This window comes from Dipodomys ordii, unplaced genomic scaffold, assembly GCF_000151885.1.
Source record: "Dipodomys ordii isolate 6190 unplaced genomic scaffold, Dord_2.0 Scaffold2, whole genome shotgun sequence".
NCBI lineage: Eukaryota > Metazoa > Chordata > Mammalia > Rodentia > Heteromyidae > Dipodomys > Dipodomys ordii.
This window is the reverse complement of record NW_012267218.1, coordinates 28526598-28544617: the sequence shown is the minus strand read 5'-3', so window position 1 is coordinate 28544617 and position 18020 is coordinate 28526598. Positions and strand designations below refer to the sequence as shown.

At 41.4% G+C, this 18020-nt stretch overlaps 2 protein-coding genes across 4 annotated transcripts in view; one reads left to right on the top strand and one right to left on the bottom strand.

The window, feature by feature from the left end:
• Positions 1-2919, bottom strand: part of Zfyve26 (zinc finger, FYVE domain containing 26) — a 70266-nt gene extending 67347 nt beyond the window's left edge. The window contains exons 1-2 of the mRNA XM_013013721.1: positions 2860-2919; positions 2081-2358 (exon numbers count right to left, since the gene is read on the bottom strand). Coding sequence (XP_012869175.1) covers positions 2081-2274 — 194 coding nt within the window. The 5' untranslated portion in view covers positions 2275-2358; positions 2860-2919. The remainder of the gene's footprint in view (positions 1-2080; positions 2359-2859) is intronic.
• Positions 2920-4536: 1617 nt separating this feature from the next.
• The window catches only part of Rad51b (RAD51 paralog B), a 527314-nt gene continuing 513830 nt past the window's right edge, over positions 4537-18020 (top strand). For 2 of the 3 annotated variants that reach the window (XR_001175093.1, XR_001175092.1), the window contains exons 1-4: positions 4643-4709; positions 6301-6414; positions 9658-9771; positions 10038-10154. Coding sequence is in view for 1 of the 3 variants with exons in the window: in XM_013016744.1 (XP_012872198.1) it covers positions 6331-6414; positions 9658-9771; positions 10038-10154 (315 nt within the window). In the remaining 2 variants the exon portion in view is untranslated. Of the gene's footprint in view, positions 4568-4642; positions 4710-6300; positions 6415-9657; positions 9772-10037; positions 10155-18020 lie in introns of those variants that run through there. The other variant, XM_013016744.1, reaches the window with a different exon arrangement.

Here is an 18020-nt window from a genome sequence, read left to right as displayed (position 1 = left end):
GTGAAAAGGAAGATTTTGTAAAAAGGAGTTTTTACTGCCTTTTTTGTTATTGTCATTGTCCAAGGCATAGATTTCAATGCTCAGTCCATCTTCAACAGGCAAGTCCTAATGAGAAAAATTTAACTACATGACAATTCAATAACACATTAGAACCAGTGTAGAGCTGGCAGGTTTCACCAGAAAATTCTTGGGCTGACTGGAAGTGTGGCTAAAGTGTTAGAGTGAAAAAAGCCAAGTGATAGTGTGAGGTACTAAGGTCAAGACCCTATTACTCAGTCAATTCTTGAGCTAGACAGTGGCTCAAGGAGTAGTACAAGGCCTCAAGTTCAAATCTCAGAACTGCTAATAAAACAAATCCTCTAAAATCCCAATTCCACTCCCATCATTTCTAAAAAAATGAGGTGACACTATGTTCCTCAGGCTAATCGATTTCCAACTGTTGGTTTTAGACTATCCTCCTGGCTCAGCTTCTCGAGAAGCTGGGACTACAGACATGTGTCATCATGCCAGGTTTGGTCTTTGAAAAACAAAAACCACTAAAGCCTTCCATTTACTAAGTTAAGTACTGTACTATTTGAGCTACACCCCCAAGCCCCACTTTTTCTTTTTGTTTGTTGTTTTTTGTTGGTGTGGTACTTGAACCACTGGCCTGGGCACTATTGACCCTCAGCTTAAGCTCAAGGTGAGCACTTTACCACTTGAGCCATAGCCACTTCTACTTTTCTGAGTGGTTTATTGGAGATAAGAGTCTCAGGGACTTTTCCTGCCTGGGCTGGCTTTGAACCTCAATCCTTAGATCTCTTCCTCCCCAGTAGCTAGGATTATAGGTCTGAGCCACCAGTTCTTATTTTTCTGATAGGGTATCTTCCTATTTGCTCAGGACTATTTGCTACCCTATTAGCTGGGATTTCAGGTGTATACCACCATATCCAGCTTATTTTTAAGTGTTAACAGAGAGAAAATCATAATACCTCATGCTACCTAATATACATTTTTGAGCACAGAAAAAATTTTTTTGGGGGGGTTGGTCATGAGCCTTGAACTCTGGGCCTGAGCATTGTCCCTCAGCTCTTCAGCTAAAGGTGAGCACTCTACCACTAGAGCCACAGTGCCACTTCTAGTTTTCTGCTGGTTTATTGGAGATAAGTGTTTCATGGCCTTTTCCTGCCCGGGCTGGCTTTGAACTGTGATCCTCAGATCTCAGCCTCCTGAGTAGCTAGAATTATAGGTGCCTGACTTCAAAGCCTTTTTCTGAAGTCAGTAAATTTAGACAGTAACTTCTCAGAACACATATTTAAGGAAATACAAAGACTTTCTCTACTTGGTAGCTGCTGACAATACTTAAGTATTATAACAAAGTAAGAACAATCCAGGGAAAAGACTAAAATAGTGCATTTGGTCCCCAAACTACTAGTTATTTTAATATGGCCATGAAGAATTCACTAAAAATCTATAATGTAGAAATGTGATTATCAGGATAGTATCAAGAGGTGAGAAATTCTTTGTAGATATGCATAGTTCTGAATCTCTATTACTGTGGGATTACATGAGTCGATATATGGATTCAAAATGCATAGGATTACAAATAAAAATATAGACTTAAAATATGATTAAAATAAGAACTCTAGTATAGTATAGCTAACAAGTAATATGCAAATGTCATTTAAAAATATTTTACTACAGCTATATGAATTGTTATAATTAGGGGAAACTGGGAAAATGGTACATTGAACTCTTACTATTTTTGCAACTTTCTGTGAGTCTAATTATTTCAAAGTAAGAAGCTTTAAGAGGATTCACTTTCAGTCCTTTGTTAAGAGCTACAATCTCATTAGCAAAGAAAATACTTTTCAATATAGTTACACACACCATCTTAATAAACAGGCACACTTCGGTGGCCAAATACTAAAAGTCGTACGGATTATTTATAGAAGTAAATTTTTAGAGAATGTGAAATACATCCTGCGTCTGCTAATTCTTCCTAGGATAATAGAGTGAGCCACAATAACCTGAGATCAAATACTGGAAACCACGTGACTTCTGACCTGTGACCTCCCCCTGGCTGTAGGAGATCCTTTACCTTAGCAGATACGGACATCGCACCAACGCCTGAAGTATGTCTTCCACCTTCTTAGGGATATCCCCTTGTCCCTCACGTAGCTGATGTACACATGCCTGTGCCAGCTCCCATTCTCCCCTCCGCAGGCATTCACAGAAAAATTCAAAAAGCTGCTTCTCAGTAGCACTCTCCTCTTTTCCAAATGGAAAATTCATGTTTCCCAGCCCAGAGTGCAGGGAGATAGAAAGAGATGCGTTACGCCGAATACATGATCAATGGTCTCATTCCTGGAGTACCTCCTAGAAACAATATACGAGATAAAAGGAGATGGCACTCCAGACAAAACCGCAATGCCTGACTGGACTGGGAAAGGAGGGACTTAGATTCTGATTTTTTTTTCCCTTAAAGTTTCATTGGATCCCTCATTATCTCTTTTTTGAGATCTGTCACTCTCTTCCAGGGGTGCAATCCCGTCTCTACGCAGATCCTCTATTTAACAGTAGTACTACCAGTCTCCCGGCCCCGGAGGGTAGACACGTAGGTCCACTTCCGTATTCTCTGCTGAACATTACTCCCAGTCGGGCTCCAAGTCCCCAGGTGGGCGCCTCGGCCAGAGTGAGTAATCCGGCAGAAACCTCCCTCGTCCGAGCCCTTGGGTTAAGGGAGATGAATCTGAATCTGAACCCGAAAGCAGAGGAGGCCGGAGGAGGGCAGGGAGGCAGGGAGAAAGGGCGCAAAGCACGCTCCCTATTCAGGGGGAGGAAAGCGCATCTGCCTTCAACCAGGCGTCTCACACTCACCGGCTCCGGGCTCCCAAAGCATTAGGCGTTCCCGTGCAGCCATGTTTGAGGCGAGTCAGGTGACTGATTCCACAGAGAACCGTGGGAGGTGGGGGCGGTGACGACTGAGCGCGCCGCTCCCATTGGCTCACAGGAGGGGAAGATGCAAATTAAGTGCCCAAAGTGTTTGAGTCACGTGACTCTGTCTCCCTCTTCCGCGCTCTCCCCCCGCCCTCCCTCCGGAAGGGTAAGCAGCTCTGAACGCGGGCTGGCTACCTGGTGTGGGCCACGTGACAGGCCCTCCCCTTATACTATCAGTTGTGCGTCCAGCTGGACTGGTTGTGGGCTTGCCCCTTTTTCTCTCTCTAGCATGTTTAGTCGACATTTCCCCAATGCCAACTAGAGGCAGTGCTTTGACAGGATTCCTTTCTTCTACTTGGGCTCTTTTATAGTCACAGAACTCTACACTTTGAATTCTCATCGTCTTCCGTGTTTTTTTCTTCATTTCTATTGCTTTATTTTGTTCTACCCCTGAATAAGGTGCTGCAGGTCATTTCAAGAATGCAGACCAATACTTAAGATACAGTGGGGGCAACAGCATAAAGATAGCTAAATCGTAAAGAATCCAGAATGAGCAAATTTACATGTAATCTGAGCTACTCTGGAGGCTGAGATTTGAGGATTGCGGTTTGAAGACAGCCAACTCTCCGGGAGACTCTTATCTCCAATTAACCACTAAAATGCCGAAGGTGGATTTGAGTCTAGAGTGGCCGAGAACCAGCATTGAGCAAAAAAGCTCAGGGTCAGCGCCCAGGCGGAGTTCAAATTCCAGGACTGGCGTGCGCGCGCACACACACGCGCGCACACACACACGTACACACGAGCAAAGGCCTTTTTCGAAAAACCTAGGATTCTGAAATTACTGTCTCTCAACAGTTTATTATGCTTCATCTCCAAACGGCGCTTTAATGTCAAAGTTTCGACTCAGATTTTCCCGTTTGTGAGTTTCAATGTGAGCAATTTCTACAAGCCTTTTTTAATTGTTTTCGCTTCCATGGGTGGGGCGGGGACGGGGGCGGGGATTGGGCAGGAGGTGGTGGTGGTAGGGGGTAGTAGTGGTCAAGGGCAAATTAAAACAAACAAAAGCCGTCTTCCAAAATAGATTAATAGATAAATATGTAAAAAATTCTCCGTATTGAGGATTCAACTCAGAGCCTTCCTAGCGCTTTACTAGCATTTGAGCCACGCCCGCCCTCCCGTTATTTTCCTTTTCGTTTCTCAGACGGAGTCTCCCACTGTGGATGGGCCTTAGACCAGTCTTCTACCTCAGCCTGCTACCTCAGTCTCACAGCTCAGCTTGGATAACTATTACTGGCCCTTTAGGCAATTTTTAGATGTTGTGAAGCAAGAAAGAAAACAAAGAAAGTTCCGATCAAAGTTTGCCTTGCTTCACACTCAGCATCCTGACGTTCCTCCATCGGATTCCGAGAATCTTTAAAAGGAGAAAGTAAGTGGTATTCACAGCGCCTTAGGCTGATAGGATTCGAACTACAATTCCCAGTGGGCAGCGGAACCAACCTGACCAGCCTTCTTCTGATTGGATAAATGGTGAAGGTGTCCACCAATCACCGTTCAGGTTGTTGCTTTGTGAAGCTTTCCGCGGGAAACTGAATAGAGTTGCGGGGGAGGGCAGGGGGCGGGAGTTTGAAAGTTGGATGTTGCCCACCCGGCCGTGGAAAGTTGCTTTGGGGGTGCGGTTGTAGGGAAGTGTGTGTGTTCGTTGTTTCCTGTTCCCTCCCTGGGCCTGTGGAGATTGAATAACGGGGTAGCGGAGAGGCTCTATTGGGTGCTGGGCACGCCCCCTTAAGCCGGTAGGGATCTTCAGGGGAGGCCTGCCTTGGGTCCCCTGGCTTCTGGCCTTCTCAGGGGAGGCGGGATGCTTGGAAGTGGCCTTATTGGATAAATCTATCTATCTATCTATCTATCTATCTATCTATCTATCTATCTATCTATCTATCTATCTATCTATCTATCTGACTTATCTGTCTATCTATCTATTTATCTATCTATCTATCTATGTATCTATCTACTTACCTACCTAAACCTACCAGATTTTGGATGAGGTTTTCACTCCCCCCCCACTCCCCCTTGATGCAGTTTGGGATCTAGGCAGGGAGTCTGCCCTTAGGGGTTTGGGGACTGTCTCACTTAAGACAGGGTTGAAGAATCCTAATCTGGAATCATGTTCTTGGATTCGAGTGTGTGCCTCTCATTGGCTTGCTGTTTGCATGTTTCTCAGTAGTCTGTAAAATGAGAGTTAAAACATCCAAAGCGCTTGGAACAGTCTCTAGCATGTACTAACTGTTCAAGACATAGTAGTGGTGGTTATTTCTCAGCTTTCATTGGATAGCGAACATGTTTCAGCAGAGTGAAATCTTGCATATGAGAATGTAACAGCAAGAGTAAATTTCAGTTTGTAGATAACACCTACAATAAATACAATCTCATTTGATTCAGGTTTGTTCTGTCAGAAAATGGCAAGTTTGAATATGATTATGGACTTACAGTGTCGTGGTCAAGTGGATAGTTCTCAGAGTTGGACTGTCTGGGTACAAATTCTGGAGGACGGTAGATTAGCTGATATTTTTAGATTACTTTTCTCATGTCTAAAAAGGAACCAAGCTGGGTGCTGGTGGCTCACACCTGTAATCCTAACTACCTTAGGAGGCTGAGATCTGAGGATCACAGTTCAAAGCCAGCCCAGGCAAGAAAGTTGGTGAGACTCATCTCCAATTAACCAGCAGAAAATGGGAAGTGGTGCTGTGGCTCAAAGTGGTAGAGCACTAGCCTTGAGCTGAAGAGCTCAGGGACAGCACCCAGGCCCAGAGTTCAAGCCCATGACTGACATAAATAAATAAAATAAAAAGGAACCAATAATTTCCTTGTAGTCTTACTGGGAATATTAAATGTAATAATTAGGGTTAGGTTTTGGAACAATATTAAGTTGTACTTGAGAAATTTAGCTATTATTAGCACACTGCAATGGACAGACTTTCTTTTTTTTTTTTTTGGTTGGTCGTGGGGCTTGAACTCTGCGCTTGGGCGCTGTCCCTGTGCTCTTCAGCTCAAGGTGAGTGCTCTACCGCTTGAGCCACAGCGTCACTTCCAATGGACAGATTTTCTAAGGAAAGGTTACGTTGGGAAATATCTCTTGAAAGCTAGTTAATTCAAATAAAATTTATAAATACCCTGATAACCTTAAGATGCTATATAAATGTCCATTAGGATTACAGTTTTCTCTGTGCATGTCTAAACATGTTCTAATATTTAAAGCACTTTAAGATTCTATAGCCTTCCTTAATTTTTATAATCATTATGTTTCATTTTGCATCAATAGACGTTGTAGTAATTTATTATAGGACATCCACCATAATAACTGTTACTTTGTGATGTTTCCTCTAGTTTTTTCCTTTCTTTGCTGGATTTGAAGGCATGAGCAGCAAGAAACTAAGACGAGTGGGTTTATCACAAGAGCTGTGTAACCGTCTGAGCAGACATCGTATTGTGACTTGTCAGGTAAAAGTCATGTAATTTTTTTTTTTAACCTAAGAAATTTTATGTACAAATTAACTGTTAAGAATACCTCAGCTGGGTGCTGGTGGCTCATGCCTGTAATCTTAGCTACTCAAGAGGCTGAGATCTGAGGATCACGGTTCAAAGCCAGCCCTGGCAGAAAAGTCCATGAGACTCTTTATCTCCAATTAACCACCAGAAAACCAGAAGTGGCACTGTGGTGCAAGTGATAGAATGCTCACTTTGAGCTGAAGAGCTCAGGGACAGTGCCCAGGCCCAGTGTTTAAGCCCCATGACTGGAAAAAAAAATACCTCAATACTATCTACTCAGGAGGCTGAGATCTGAAGATCACAGTTCAAGGCCGTCCTGGGCAGGAAATTCTGTGAGACTCATATCTCCAAGGAACTACTCAGAAAAAGCTGGAAGTGGTGCTATGGCTCAATGGTAGAGTGCTAGCCTTGAGCACAAAGAAGCTCAGGGACAGAGCCCAAGCCCAGAGTTTAAGCCCTAGGACTGGCAAAAAAAAAAAGGAATACCCTAATAACTCTGCATCATGGATTATAAAATTTTAAGTTCAGGGGTTGGGAAAGTGGCTTAGTGGTAGAGTGCTTGCCTCACATGCATGAGGCCCTGGGTTCTTCAATTCCTAAGCAGAAAAAGCTGGAAGTGGCGCTGTGGCTCAAGTGGTAGAATGCTAGCCTTGAGCTGAAAGAGCTGAGGGACAGTGCCTAGGCCCAGAGTTCAGGCCCCACGACCGGAAAAAAAAAAAAAAATCACAGCTAGGCACTGGTGGCTCATGTCTGTAATCCTAGCTACTTGGGAGGCTGAGACTGAGGATCATGGTTTGAAGCCAGTCTGAGTGGGAAAGTCTGTGAGACTCTTGTCTCCACAAGAGTATCCAAAAAAAAAAAAAAAAGCTGGAAATGGAACTGTGGCTCAAGTGGTAGAGCCGTAGTCTTGAGGAAAAAGAAGCTCAGGGACAGCAGCCAATCTCTGAGTTCTAGCCCCAGGACTGGAAACAAACAACAACAGCTACAAAACCTTAGGTTCACAAGAAAAAAAATTAATGCCGTTTTCTATAAATTACGTAGGTTGCATTTTTACATGCAATTTCATATATTGAAATCAATACTTTCACCTTTTTAGGGGGAGAATAGTCATGGTATAAGGTAAAGTTCACTTGTGTCATTTACTTGGGGGCTCTAGAAGAAGTTAAATTTTATAGCTACATGAGAAATATAGTCGACTGAAATGAAGAGATAGTATTCAATGAGAATCGTCAGGATGCTTTTCTTATTGATAGAGCCTGAAAACCATAGAGCATATGTTGCATTTTTGAGCACAATAGTGAAACAGATTTCTCTCAGTAGAGTAAACAGTACTAAATTTTTATTTTAAGATTAAATCTTTAGGGGCTGGAAAGGTGGCTCAGTGGTAGAGTGCTTGCCTTGCATGCATGAGGCCCTGGGTTCGATTCCTCAGCACCACATAAGCACAAAGAAAAAAGCCAGAAGTGGCGATGTGGCTCAAGTGCTAGCCATGAGCTGAAGAGCTGAGGGACAGCACCCAGGCCCAGAGTTCAGGCCCCATGACTGGACCCCTCCCCCCCCAAAAAAAAGATTAAATCTTTAATAAGACAGGTTTTCAGAGTATACTATATATTTTTGGTAAAGGTCATCTTTGCTTTCTCTGCTGTACGTTTAATTCTAACCATGTTCATTTTATTTATTTTTTTGTTGTGTGGGGCTTGAACTCTGGGCTTGGGCGCATTTTTTTGGTGGTTTATTGGAGATAGTCTCACGGACTTTCCTGCCCAGGCTGGCTTTGAACCATGATCCTCACATCAGCCTCCTGAGTAGCTAGGATTAGAGGTGTGAGCCACTGGTGCCCTGCCTAATATACAGCAACCCCCCCCCCACCATGTTCATATTTTGAAATGCTCTTGCAAATATGAAATCTAACATTTCATTCCATAATTGGCTCTATTCTCTTTTCTCTAAGTAAACTTTTTTTTTTTTTGGGTCAGATTGTGGGGCCTGAACTCTGGGCCTGGGCCCTGTCCCTCAGCTCTTCAGCTCAAGGCTAGCGCTCTACCACTTGAGCCACAGCGCCACTTCCAGCTTTTTTTTCTTTTTGCTTATGTGGTGCTGAGGAATTGAACCCAGGGCCTCAGGCATGCAAGGCAAGCACTCTACCACTGAGCCACCTTCCCAGCCCCATTCTCTAAGTAAACATTTGACTTAGAAATAAACACATTCTCAGAGCTGGGAAGGTAGCTCAGTGGTAGAGTGCTTGCCTAGCATGCATGAAGCCCTGGGTTTCTTCAGTATCACATAAATAGAAAAAGCCGGAAGTGGTGCTGTGGCTCCAGTGGTAGAGCACTAGCCTTGAGCAAAAAGAAGTTTATAGACAGTGCCCTGGCCCTGAGTTCAAGCCCTAGGACTGGCAAAAAGGAAAAAAAAAAGGAAAAGAAAAAGAAATAAACACATTCTTACTTGACCTTTTCAGCAGTGTAATGTCTTGTAAATTTTGGATTGGATGCTGCTGTTGCTATGTGATGTCACTTGGTATGACCTCTGGCATATGCCAACTGAATTGGATAAGAACACCGTCATACTCTCTGGCACCAGTGGCTCATGCCTGTAATCCTAGCTCTTTAGGAGGCTGTGATCTATGAATTGTGGCTTGAAACCAACCCTGTCAGATCAATGTTTTTATCTTCAGTTTACTGGCAAAGAGCTAGAACTGGAGGTAATGGTCAAGTGGTAGAGTTAGATCTTAATTATAAATATATATGAAAACATATACAGCATAGATGTACAGAGTACCATTCATGAATGAAAAATCATGGGAGGGTATGAGGCCCAGAGTTCAAGTTCTAGAACTCTCTCTCTCACACACACATACATACACACACACACACACACACACACACACACACACATACACGACAGACTTTTTTTTGTTTTATCACATCTTTTAGTTAAGGTGTATTTAGGGTAAAAATACTATAAAGAATGCCTGGTGCTTGGGGTGTAACTCAATGATAGAACACTTGCTTGGTATATGTAAGGCCCTGAGTTCAGTCCCAGGTATAGAGAAAAACAAGAGTTCATAAACCCTGGATCTGTGATACATTGCACTTATATCTACAGTATCAACTGAAAGTTTCCTTTTAATTTCAATTTTTTGTTCCACACATTTAAGAGAGAATGTAAAACACTTTCCTTTTTATGTTTCTTTAGGACTTCCTAGTTCTTTCCCCATTGGAACTTATGAAGATGACTGGTCTAAGCTATCGGGGTGTCCATGAACTTCTGTGTGTGGTCAGCAGGGCCTGTGCCCCACCGATGCAAACGGTATATGCTTGCATATATATTTAAAATTATTTAATTATTAAATGATGATTTTACTTCAAAGATATATTTTTGGTAGAAGCAAAATTAGAGCTGTATTGTTATTATCCCAGCTGCCGGGGAAGCACAGTGGATGAATGTGGTGGTACCAGGGAGGCACAGATAGGAGCATTATAGCCCAGGCTGCTAAAATTCAAAGGGTATGAGGTTGCTTATGTTTTTTGAATAAGTATGGAGGCTAAAAAGAACTAAATCATCTTGTCATTCAGGCTTACGGGATAAAGATACAAAAGTCTGCCAATCTCTCATCAGCATTTCTATCTACCACTCTTGCTGCTTTGGATGAAGCGCTGCATGGTGGTGTGGCATGTGGATCCCTCACAGAGGTAAAGGAGGAACTCTCCGTATCTTCTACTGACTTATAAGCTTCAAAGCCAGAAAGAAGGATTTAGTCTAAAAGAGACAAATTATTTTATGAACACTAATCTGAATTAAATCATAAGTACTTCAGCGGACTGTAGGATGCACCCTCAGTCCCTAGTATGGTTGCTCTGTAAATGGTGTTAAAAAAAAACTCTATTTCTTTGACTCAACTTAGAAAGTAATGAACATTATGCAATAGTATGATAAAATATTTTGAGTGAATTGAAATTAGGAAAGGAAAATTGCAATTTTGTTAACGTTTGGGCAGATAATACCATACTGCTAAAGTGAGCTACTTTTATTTCCTGTTGCTGATAAACGTTGGTTCTGTGAGGCATTGGACTATCATTATTAGTTAATATTGTTGCATAACCAATTACTGCAAAGCAAAGTGACTTAGAAGACAAAAACTGCTTTTTCCCCTCACTTTCTTTGGGAGTGGCTTAGTTTAGCAGTATTGGAAAAGGATGCAGCCCTGCAGGAGTCAGAGGATCTAATTCCTAGAGGGCTCGCTGACATGGCTGGCCGGCTGACATGGCTGGCGGGCTGTTGCTGGTTTTTCTTTAGAGGCCAGGGTTCTTCTGCACTTGGGCTCTCCATGACTTCCTCAGGGTGAATGGTCTCATAGAAGGCAGGATGGAAATGGTGGTAACTTTGATGGTCTCGGCCTGGAAGTCATACACCATTGCTACCACATTCTTTTTCCTAAGAGTAAATCATTAGATTCAGTCTACTCTGAGAGGAAGGAATATTAAACCTCACTCTTTGAAAGAAATGGCAAAAGTTGAAGACATTTGAAAAGCACTATAGTTTTTCTTTTCCTTGAAAGCTGCAAGTATGTTTATGGTGTGATATTTTATACTGTGTTTGCCAGTACACACCTAAGGATTTGCTTGAAGGTACTAGAGGAATAGATACTTTCAATTAATTTCCAAAGAAGAGTAGATTTCTTTACTTACTTTATTTGTTTATTTATTTATGGTGATGGGGATTGAACCTAGGACCTCAAGTATGCTCAGCAAGCACTCTACCAATGAGCCCTTACTTATGTTCTGATATTCATGATTTAACTGAAAAAAATGTTTTTTACCTTGAAGATAGAGATCCGTGTGTGTGTGTGTGTGTGTGTGTGTGTGTGTGTTGCAGGTCCTGGGGCTTGAAATGGAACCACACACAACTTGAGTCTCCTGGACTTTCCTTCCCCGGGCTGTTTTTGTACCAAGACCTCATATCTCAGTCTCCTGAGTATCTAGGATTATAGGCAAGAGCCACTTATGCCTGGATTACATATTTTATTTCTTGTCTTCCTAGAGAGCTTTGAAGTGTGTCTAGTAGTACATGTGAATTAGTCTAGTGGATGGTCAATGAATATTTTAAGGGATCTGCTGTTGTGTTACTTTGCCACCAGATGGTGCCAGAGTCAATATCACAATCTTTTCAAGTTAGACCTGAGAACTCAATTATGGTTTTTAACAATAGTAATCCAGTTATAAATTTACTTATATGACAAAAAATTGAATTTAAGGAAGATTAACTAATAAGTGCTTTATTATTTATTTATTTATTTATTTGTCATGGGGCTTGAGCACTGGGCCTGGGTGTTGTCCCTGAGCTCTTCAGCTTAAGGCTAGCATTCTACCACTTAAGCCACAGCACTACCTCGGGTTTTCTGGTGGTTAATTGGAGGAAAAGAGTCTCGTGAATCTTCTTGCCTGGGCTAGCTTTCAACCACAATCTTCAGGTCTTAGCCTCTTGAGTAGTTAGGATTACTGGCGTGAGTCACTAGCACTGGCAATGCTTTTTATTCTTAAGACTCATAATGATATCCACTACTTTTCAACTTATTTTAAATTCTTTGTGAATTTTTTTATTTATTTTTCTTTTGGTCATGGGGATCTGAACTCTGGGCCTGGACACTGTCCCTCAGCTCTTCAACTCAAGGCTCGCACCCTACCACTTGAGCCACAGTGCCACTTTTGTCCTTTTCTGCTTATGTGGTAGGAGGAATCGAACCCAGGGCCTCATGCATGCAAGGCAAGCTCTCTACCACTGAGCCACCATCCCAACCCCAATTCTTTGTGAATTTTAAGTGGCCGAGTTGGGATATAAATACTCTGCTTGTTAATGTCACGTTTTCTGCTTTCCTGTTCTGAGCTACAAGCACCCTCTTCAATCTTTTTTTTTTTTTTTGGCTTTTCAGATAAGCATAGTATCTAAATTAATTGTTTGTTTGTTTGTTTGTTTTTGCCAGTTCTGGGGCTTGATCTCAGGGCCTGGACACTGTTCATGAGCTTTTTTTGCTCAAGGCTAGCACTCTACCACTGGAGCCATAGCGCCACTTCTGGATTTTTCTGTTTATGTGGTACTGAGGAATTGAACCCAGGGCTTCATGCATGCTAGGCAAGCACTGTACCACTAAGCTACATTCCCAGCCCAATTTATTGTTTCTTAAGAAATAAAGTTTATATATATATATATATATATATATATATATATATATAATATGTATCTGGCATATATCTGTGAATTTTTAGGAGTTCCAATATAAAACCTTGAACAAGCAGGGTATGGTGGAGCAAGCCTATACTTCTAGCTACTTAGGAGACAGAGTGGAGGATTGAATTTTGAGGCAATAAAAGAGAGTTTTGGGGCACAGAATTAGAGAGACCCTCTCTCAGTCAATGGCTGGCCATAGTGGCATGTACCTGTTATCCCAAGTTATGAGGGAAGCACAGTGGCCTGTCATCCCAGAGACTAAGGGAAGCACAATAGGAGGATCTCAGTCTAAGTAGGCCTGGGCATAAACTGAGACCTTATTTTGAAAATAACCAACATAAAAACTGGTGGAGTGGCTCAAATGGTAGAGAACCTGCTTAGCAAGCACTGGGGTCCCAAGTTCAAGTGACATATTATCAAAATAGCACACCAACCACCACCACCACCAATACAAACCAAAAACTAGAATAATACTATAAATCTTGAAAGTAACCATGGGCTTCTCTCTAACCCTCTTTTGGGAAGTGAACTTCATTTGGAATTTTCACTATTCTCTATCATAAAATTTTATTTTGGTTTATTTTTGAACTTTTAAAAATCATATGTCTGATTAAATCATATCTCACAATTCTTCCATAAACTGTTTTTCTCACTGTTATTTCCAAAATTTATCCATGTTATTATAGGTGGCAAGAGTATAATTCAGCTTGACTGCTGATCATAGTTGTAAACCTAATATATTCATACACACACACACACACACACACACACACACACACAGATATATATTTATTTTTGTTGTTATTGTTGTTGGTTGTGGGGCTTGAACTCTGGGCCTGGGCGTTGTCCCTGAGCTCTTCAGCTCAAGGCAAGTGCTCTACCACTTGAGCCACAGCACCACTTCTGGCTTTTTCTGCTTATGTAGTGTTGAGGAATTGAACCTAGGACCTCATGCATGCAAGGCAAGCACTCTACCACTGAGCCATCTTCCCTGCCCTGTATATCTATCTATTTATCTATCTATCTGACTTATCTGTCTGTCTGTCTGTCTATCCATCTATCTGTGGTAAACAAATATCTTAAAGCCTAAGGGCTAAATTAGCAAGGGATATTTATTATCTCACACACATTCTGTGAGCCAGGTATTTGAGAACGGCTTGAATGTGTCTAGTTCTAATCTCTCAGGAGATTATAGTCAAGATATTGACTGAAGACATCTATAAACTTGCCTGGAATTGGGGAAGCTGCTCCAAGATGGCTCACTTTTATGGCTGGGAATTTGGTCCTGGCTGTTTGCAATCCTTTGCCATGTGAACCTCTGTGAACTGATTGTCTTCATGTTGTGAAAGTGTACTTTCCCCCTAGAATGTGATATAGGGGAGCAAAATCAAAACGGCAGTGTCTCTTATGATCCAGCTTTGGAAAGTTATGTATACTTTTACTTAGTACTGAGGCTTGAGCTCAGAGCTTGGCACTCTTCCTTAGCTTTTTCACTCAAGGATAGCACTCTACCACTTGCGCCACAGTTCCACTTCTGTTTTTGTTTTTGGGAGGTAAGAGTCTTATGGACTTTCCTGCCTGGGTTGAACCAGCCTCTTGAGTAGCTAGGATTACGGTGCCACAGTGAGTTGGTCCTAGGACTTGAACTTAGAACCTGGGTACTGTTCCTGAGCTTTTAAAATTTAAATTTTTTTAATTTTATTGTACAGATGATTTACAAAAGGGGTATGGTTACGTGAGTAAGATAATGAGTACATTTTGTCCCTGAGCTTTTTTGCTCAAGACTGGCACTTTACTACTTGAGCCACAGCTCCACTTCTGTTTTTGTTTTTGATAGGTGATTGGTGTTAAGAGTCTCATGGATTTTCCTGCCTGGGCTAGCTTCAAACCACAGTCCTCAGATGTTAGCCTCCTGAGTAGCTAGGATTACAGGCATGAACCACACTGGTGCCTGGGAAGTTTTAATTTGTGTGTGTGTGTGTGTTGATTTACACTCACAATGTTCAGATAAAAGCTCAGCCCAGTTTATCCCTTTACTTCATCCTTGTGAGATCCTTAGTAGAGAACTCTGTGAAGCCCATCTGGACCCTGACCTACAGACATTTGAGGTAATAATTGGTTGTTATTTTAACATGCCAAATTTGTGGTAATTTGTTGCACAGCAATAGAGAAATGAATACAGGTGTCATTGGAGGTACTTAAGTTCATGTGGAAATGATTGAGGGAAGAAGAATGTGTCTGGAAACAATCAGCTGCCATTTTTATAGCTACTCTTTCCTTACTTCACAGTTTTAAAATTTATTTATCGTCACTTTTGATTGGTGTTAACTGTACCAAATCTGGGTATAGAAAGTTCAGCTCTGAGAGATTCTTCCCTTGGAAGCTGAGGGGAGACTCAGAGACACCAACTCTGCTGTATTGCCAAATGGAGTGAGTTAAGGGATTTTGTCCCTTTCTTTGAGAAAATCAAATTCCTTACTTAAGGAATATATGTGTAGACAATTCTGAATCTATTATAGCTGAAAATGGTAAAGAGAAGCTTGAAGCTCAACCTTTGAAAGATTACATTGTGAAAATCAAACCGATCATTGGCTTTTTCATATGAGAGAAAATAAATCAGTATTTTGGAACCTTGTTTTTTTTTGGGGGGGGGGGAGGGTTGGTCATGGGGCTTGAACTCTGAGCCTGGGCACTGTCCCTGAGCTCTTCAGCTCAAGGGAAGAACAGCACTTGAGCTACAGCGACACTTCCAGTTTTCTGGTGGTTAATTGGAGATAACAGTCTCATGGACTTTCCTGCCTGGGCTGGCTTTGAAATGTGATCCTCAGATCTCAGCTTCCTTAGTAGTTAGGATTACAGGTGTGAGCCACTGGTGCCCAACTTTTGGAATCATTTTTAAAAATTGCCACCTATTAAACATTGTTCCCACATCCCTCTTCCACCCTCAATGACCAATGGAATTTTAATACTATGGATATACTGTACATCTGTTTCTGTTCTGTCTGTATGTCTGTGTTTCATATATAAAAGAACAAGCACTCCTCCTACCTCCCCACCCACCCAGGCTTCTTCAAAATTAAATTTCATTCTTGGGGCCAGAGTCACCCCTGCTGAGAGTGTGTGAGATAGACACTTGTTAATATGCAAAAATAATTAAAGATTTCATCAATGCAAGTATTTTCGTAAGCAATCTAGAGATTGTAGACTAAAACTGGTCCAAACTTGTGTCAACAAAGAGATACAGTATATTACTTAGTTGAAGAGTATGTGTAGGAGAGCCAACCTGAAGGATTGCTAATGTTCACAATATGGATAGTGATGCCTCAGCCAGTTCTTTGCTGTTAGTCATGAGAAATGATACCATAGAACATATCTACATTATTTGTATTTCCCAAGTCATTTCAATGCTTTGTTCATGATCTAAGGAGACCAGGCATCCATCAGTGGAGGAAGTTTTGCTCTGAAATTGGTTCTTTTACTGGCTCAAAAAGGTAGTCAGGATGCTAGAGTCCTATTTTAGCATTCTGATTTTTCCTTGGAATGAGTCACATTATAGTTCTTTTTTCTTTCTCATTGATGGGGTTAGCTGTTGCCTGGGAGATGGTAATGCAGGGGTTGTAAACTCACATGCCCACAAGGGCTAGGCATGTAATAGAAATGCATGAAGTAGTGAAACCTGAAGTTTACATGCTTTTTTAGTATATATTTTGGCTGCTGACAACTGCACCAAACTAATTTTTCTTGCACATAGGTCTGCAGGTCTGTAAAAGTGGGCTTTGTTTTTATTAAAACTAGTTAATTTCAAAGATGCCACACTTTATCAACAGCGGTGGGGATAGTAGAAAGAAATTTCAGATGGGAATTCCTTGAGTGTGACCTGTTAACATGGTTTGTTTATCCTGACCAGTTTTTTGTTTTGTTTTGTGAGTCAAGATAACCAGGCTTCTGTCCTAAAGCAGGATTTAAAAGAACTTATTTATTGTTATTTTAAAGGTGATATATAGAGGTCTGATGGTTATATAAGTCTGATAAAGAATACATTCCTTTTTAAACAGTGTTACCCCTTTCCTCCTCTCTCCCAGTTATTTCCTCTCGTCTCTACCCACAAGTTGTATAGTTCATTTTCAACATAGGTTCTAGTGAGTATCACTGTTGTATTACTTTACCCTTTGTCCAACCATATCTGTGCTCCCCCTTACCCTCCTAAAGACAGAAAAACAAACAAAAGGAAATGAAAATAAAACAGCAACAAAGAAGAAAAAAAGGAAAAAAAAAACCTCTTGTTTTTACTTCCTGGAGTTCATTTCAATGAATGTTTTGTATGGTCAGATGCACAAAGCTATTGTGCCTATGTGATCCTCTCCTAAGAATACCCTCCTTTGGTCTCACTGTATGTAAATACCTAGAGATTTGTGTAATGCAACATGTCCCAGTGTATTTTTTTTAACTATATAGTGTGTTTATTTGTAAATTTACAGGCACAAGACACGGGCCTCATATCTAAAATATAGAGATAAAAAATTAACTCTCCCCCAAAATAAACTCTCAAAGAAACAACAATTCAATTAATAAATGGGCTTAAGACTTAAAGAGAGACTTCTCAAAAATAGTAAGAATTGCTAATAGACACATGAAGAAGTGTTCAATCTCTGGCCATAAAAGAAATGCAAATCAAGGCTGGGAATGTGGCTCAGTGGTAGAAAGCTTGCCTAGCATGAATGAAGCCCTGGGTTTGGTTCCTCAGTGCCACATACACAGAAAAAGCCAGAAGTGGTGCTGTGGCTGAAGAGGTAGAGTGCTAAACTAGAGGAAAAGAAGCTCAGGCCCTGAGTTCACAAGCCCTAAGACTGGCAAAGGAAAAAAAGAAATGCAAATTAAATCAACAATGAGATTTCACCTCATCCCAGTTAGAATGGCCATTATCAAGAAAACTAACAATAACAGATGCTAGTGGGGATGTGGCCAAAAGGGAACACTACTACACTATTGGTAGGAATGTAAACTTGTTCAACCACTCTGGAAAGCAGTATGGAGGTTCCTCAAAAGGGTAAACATAGAGCTTCTCTATGACTCAGCAATTCCACTTATAGACATTTATCCAACTTGTCATAGATAGGCCATCCTAAAGTTACCAGCAAAACCATGTCCTTTGCAGAATTGTTTACCATAGCGAAGATATGGAGTCAACCCAGATGCTCCTCAGTGGACTAATGGAAAATGTGATACACACACACACACACACACACACACACACACACACACACACACACACAATGGAATTCTACCCAGATGCTCCTCAGTGGACTAATGGAAAATGTGATACACACACACAC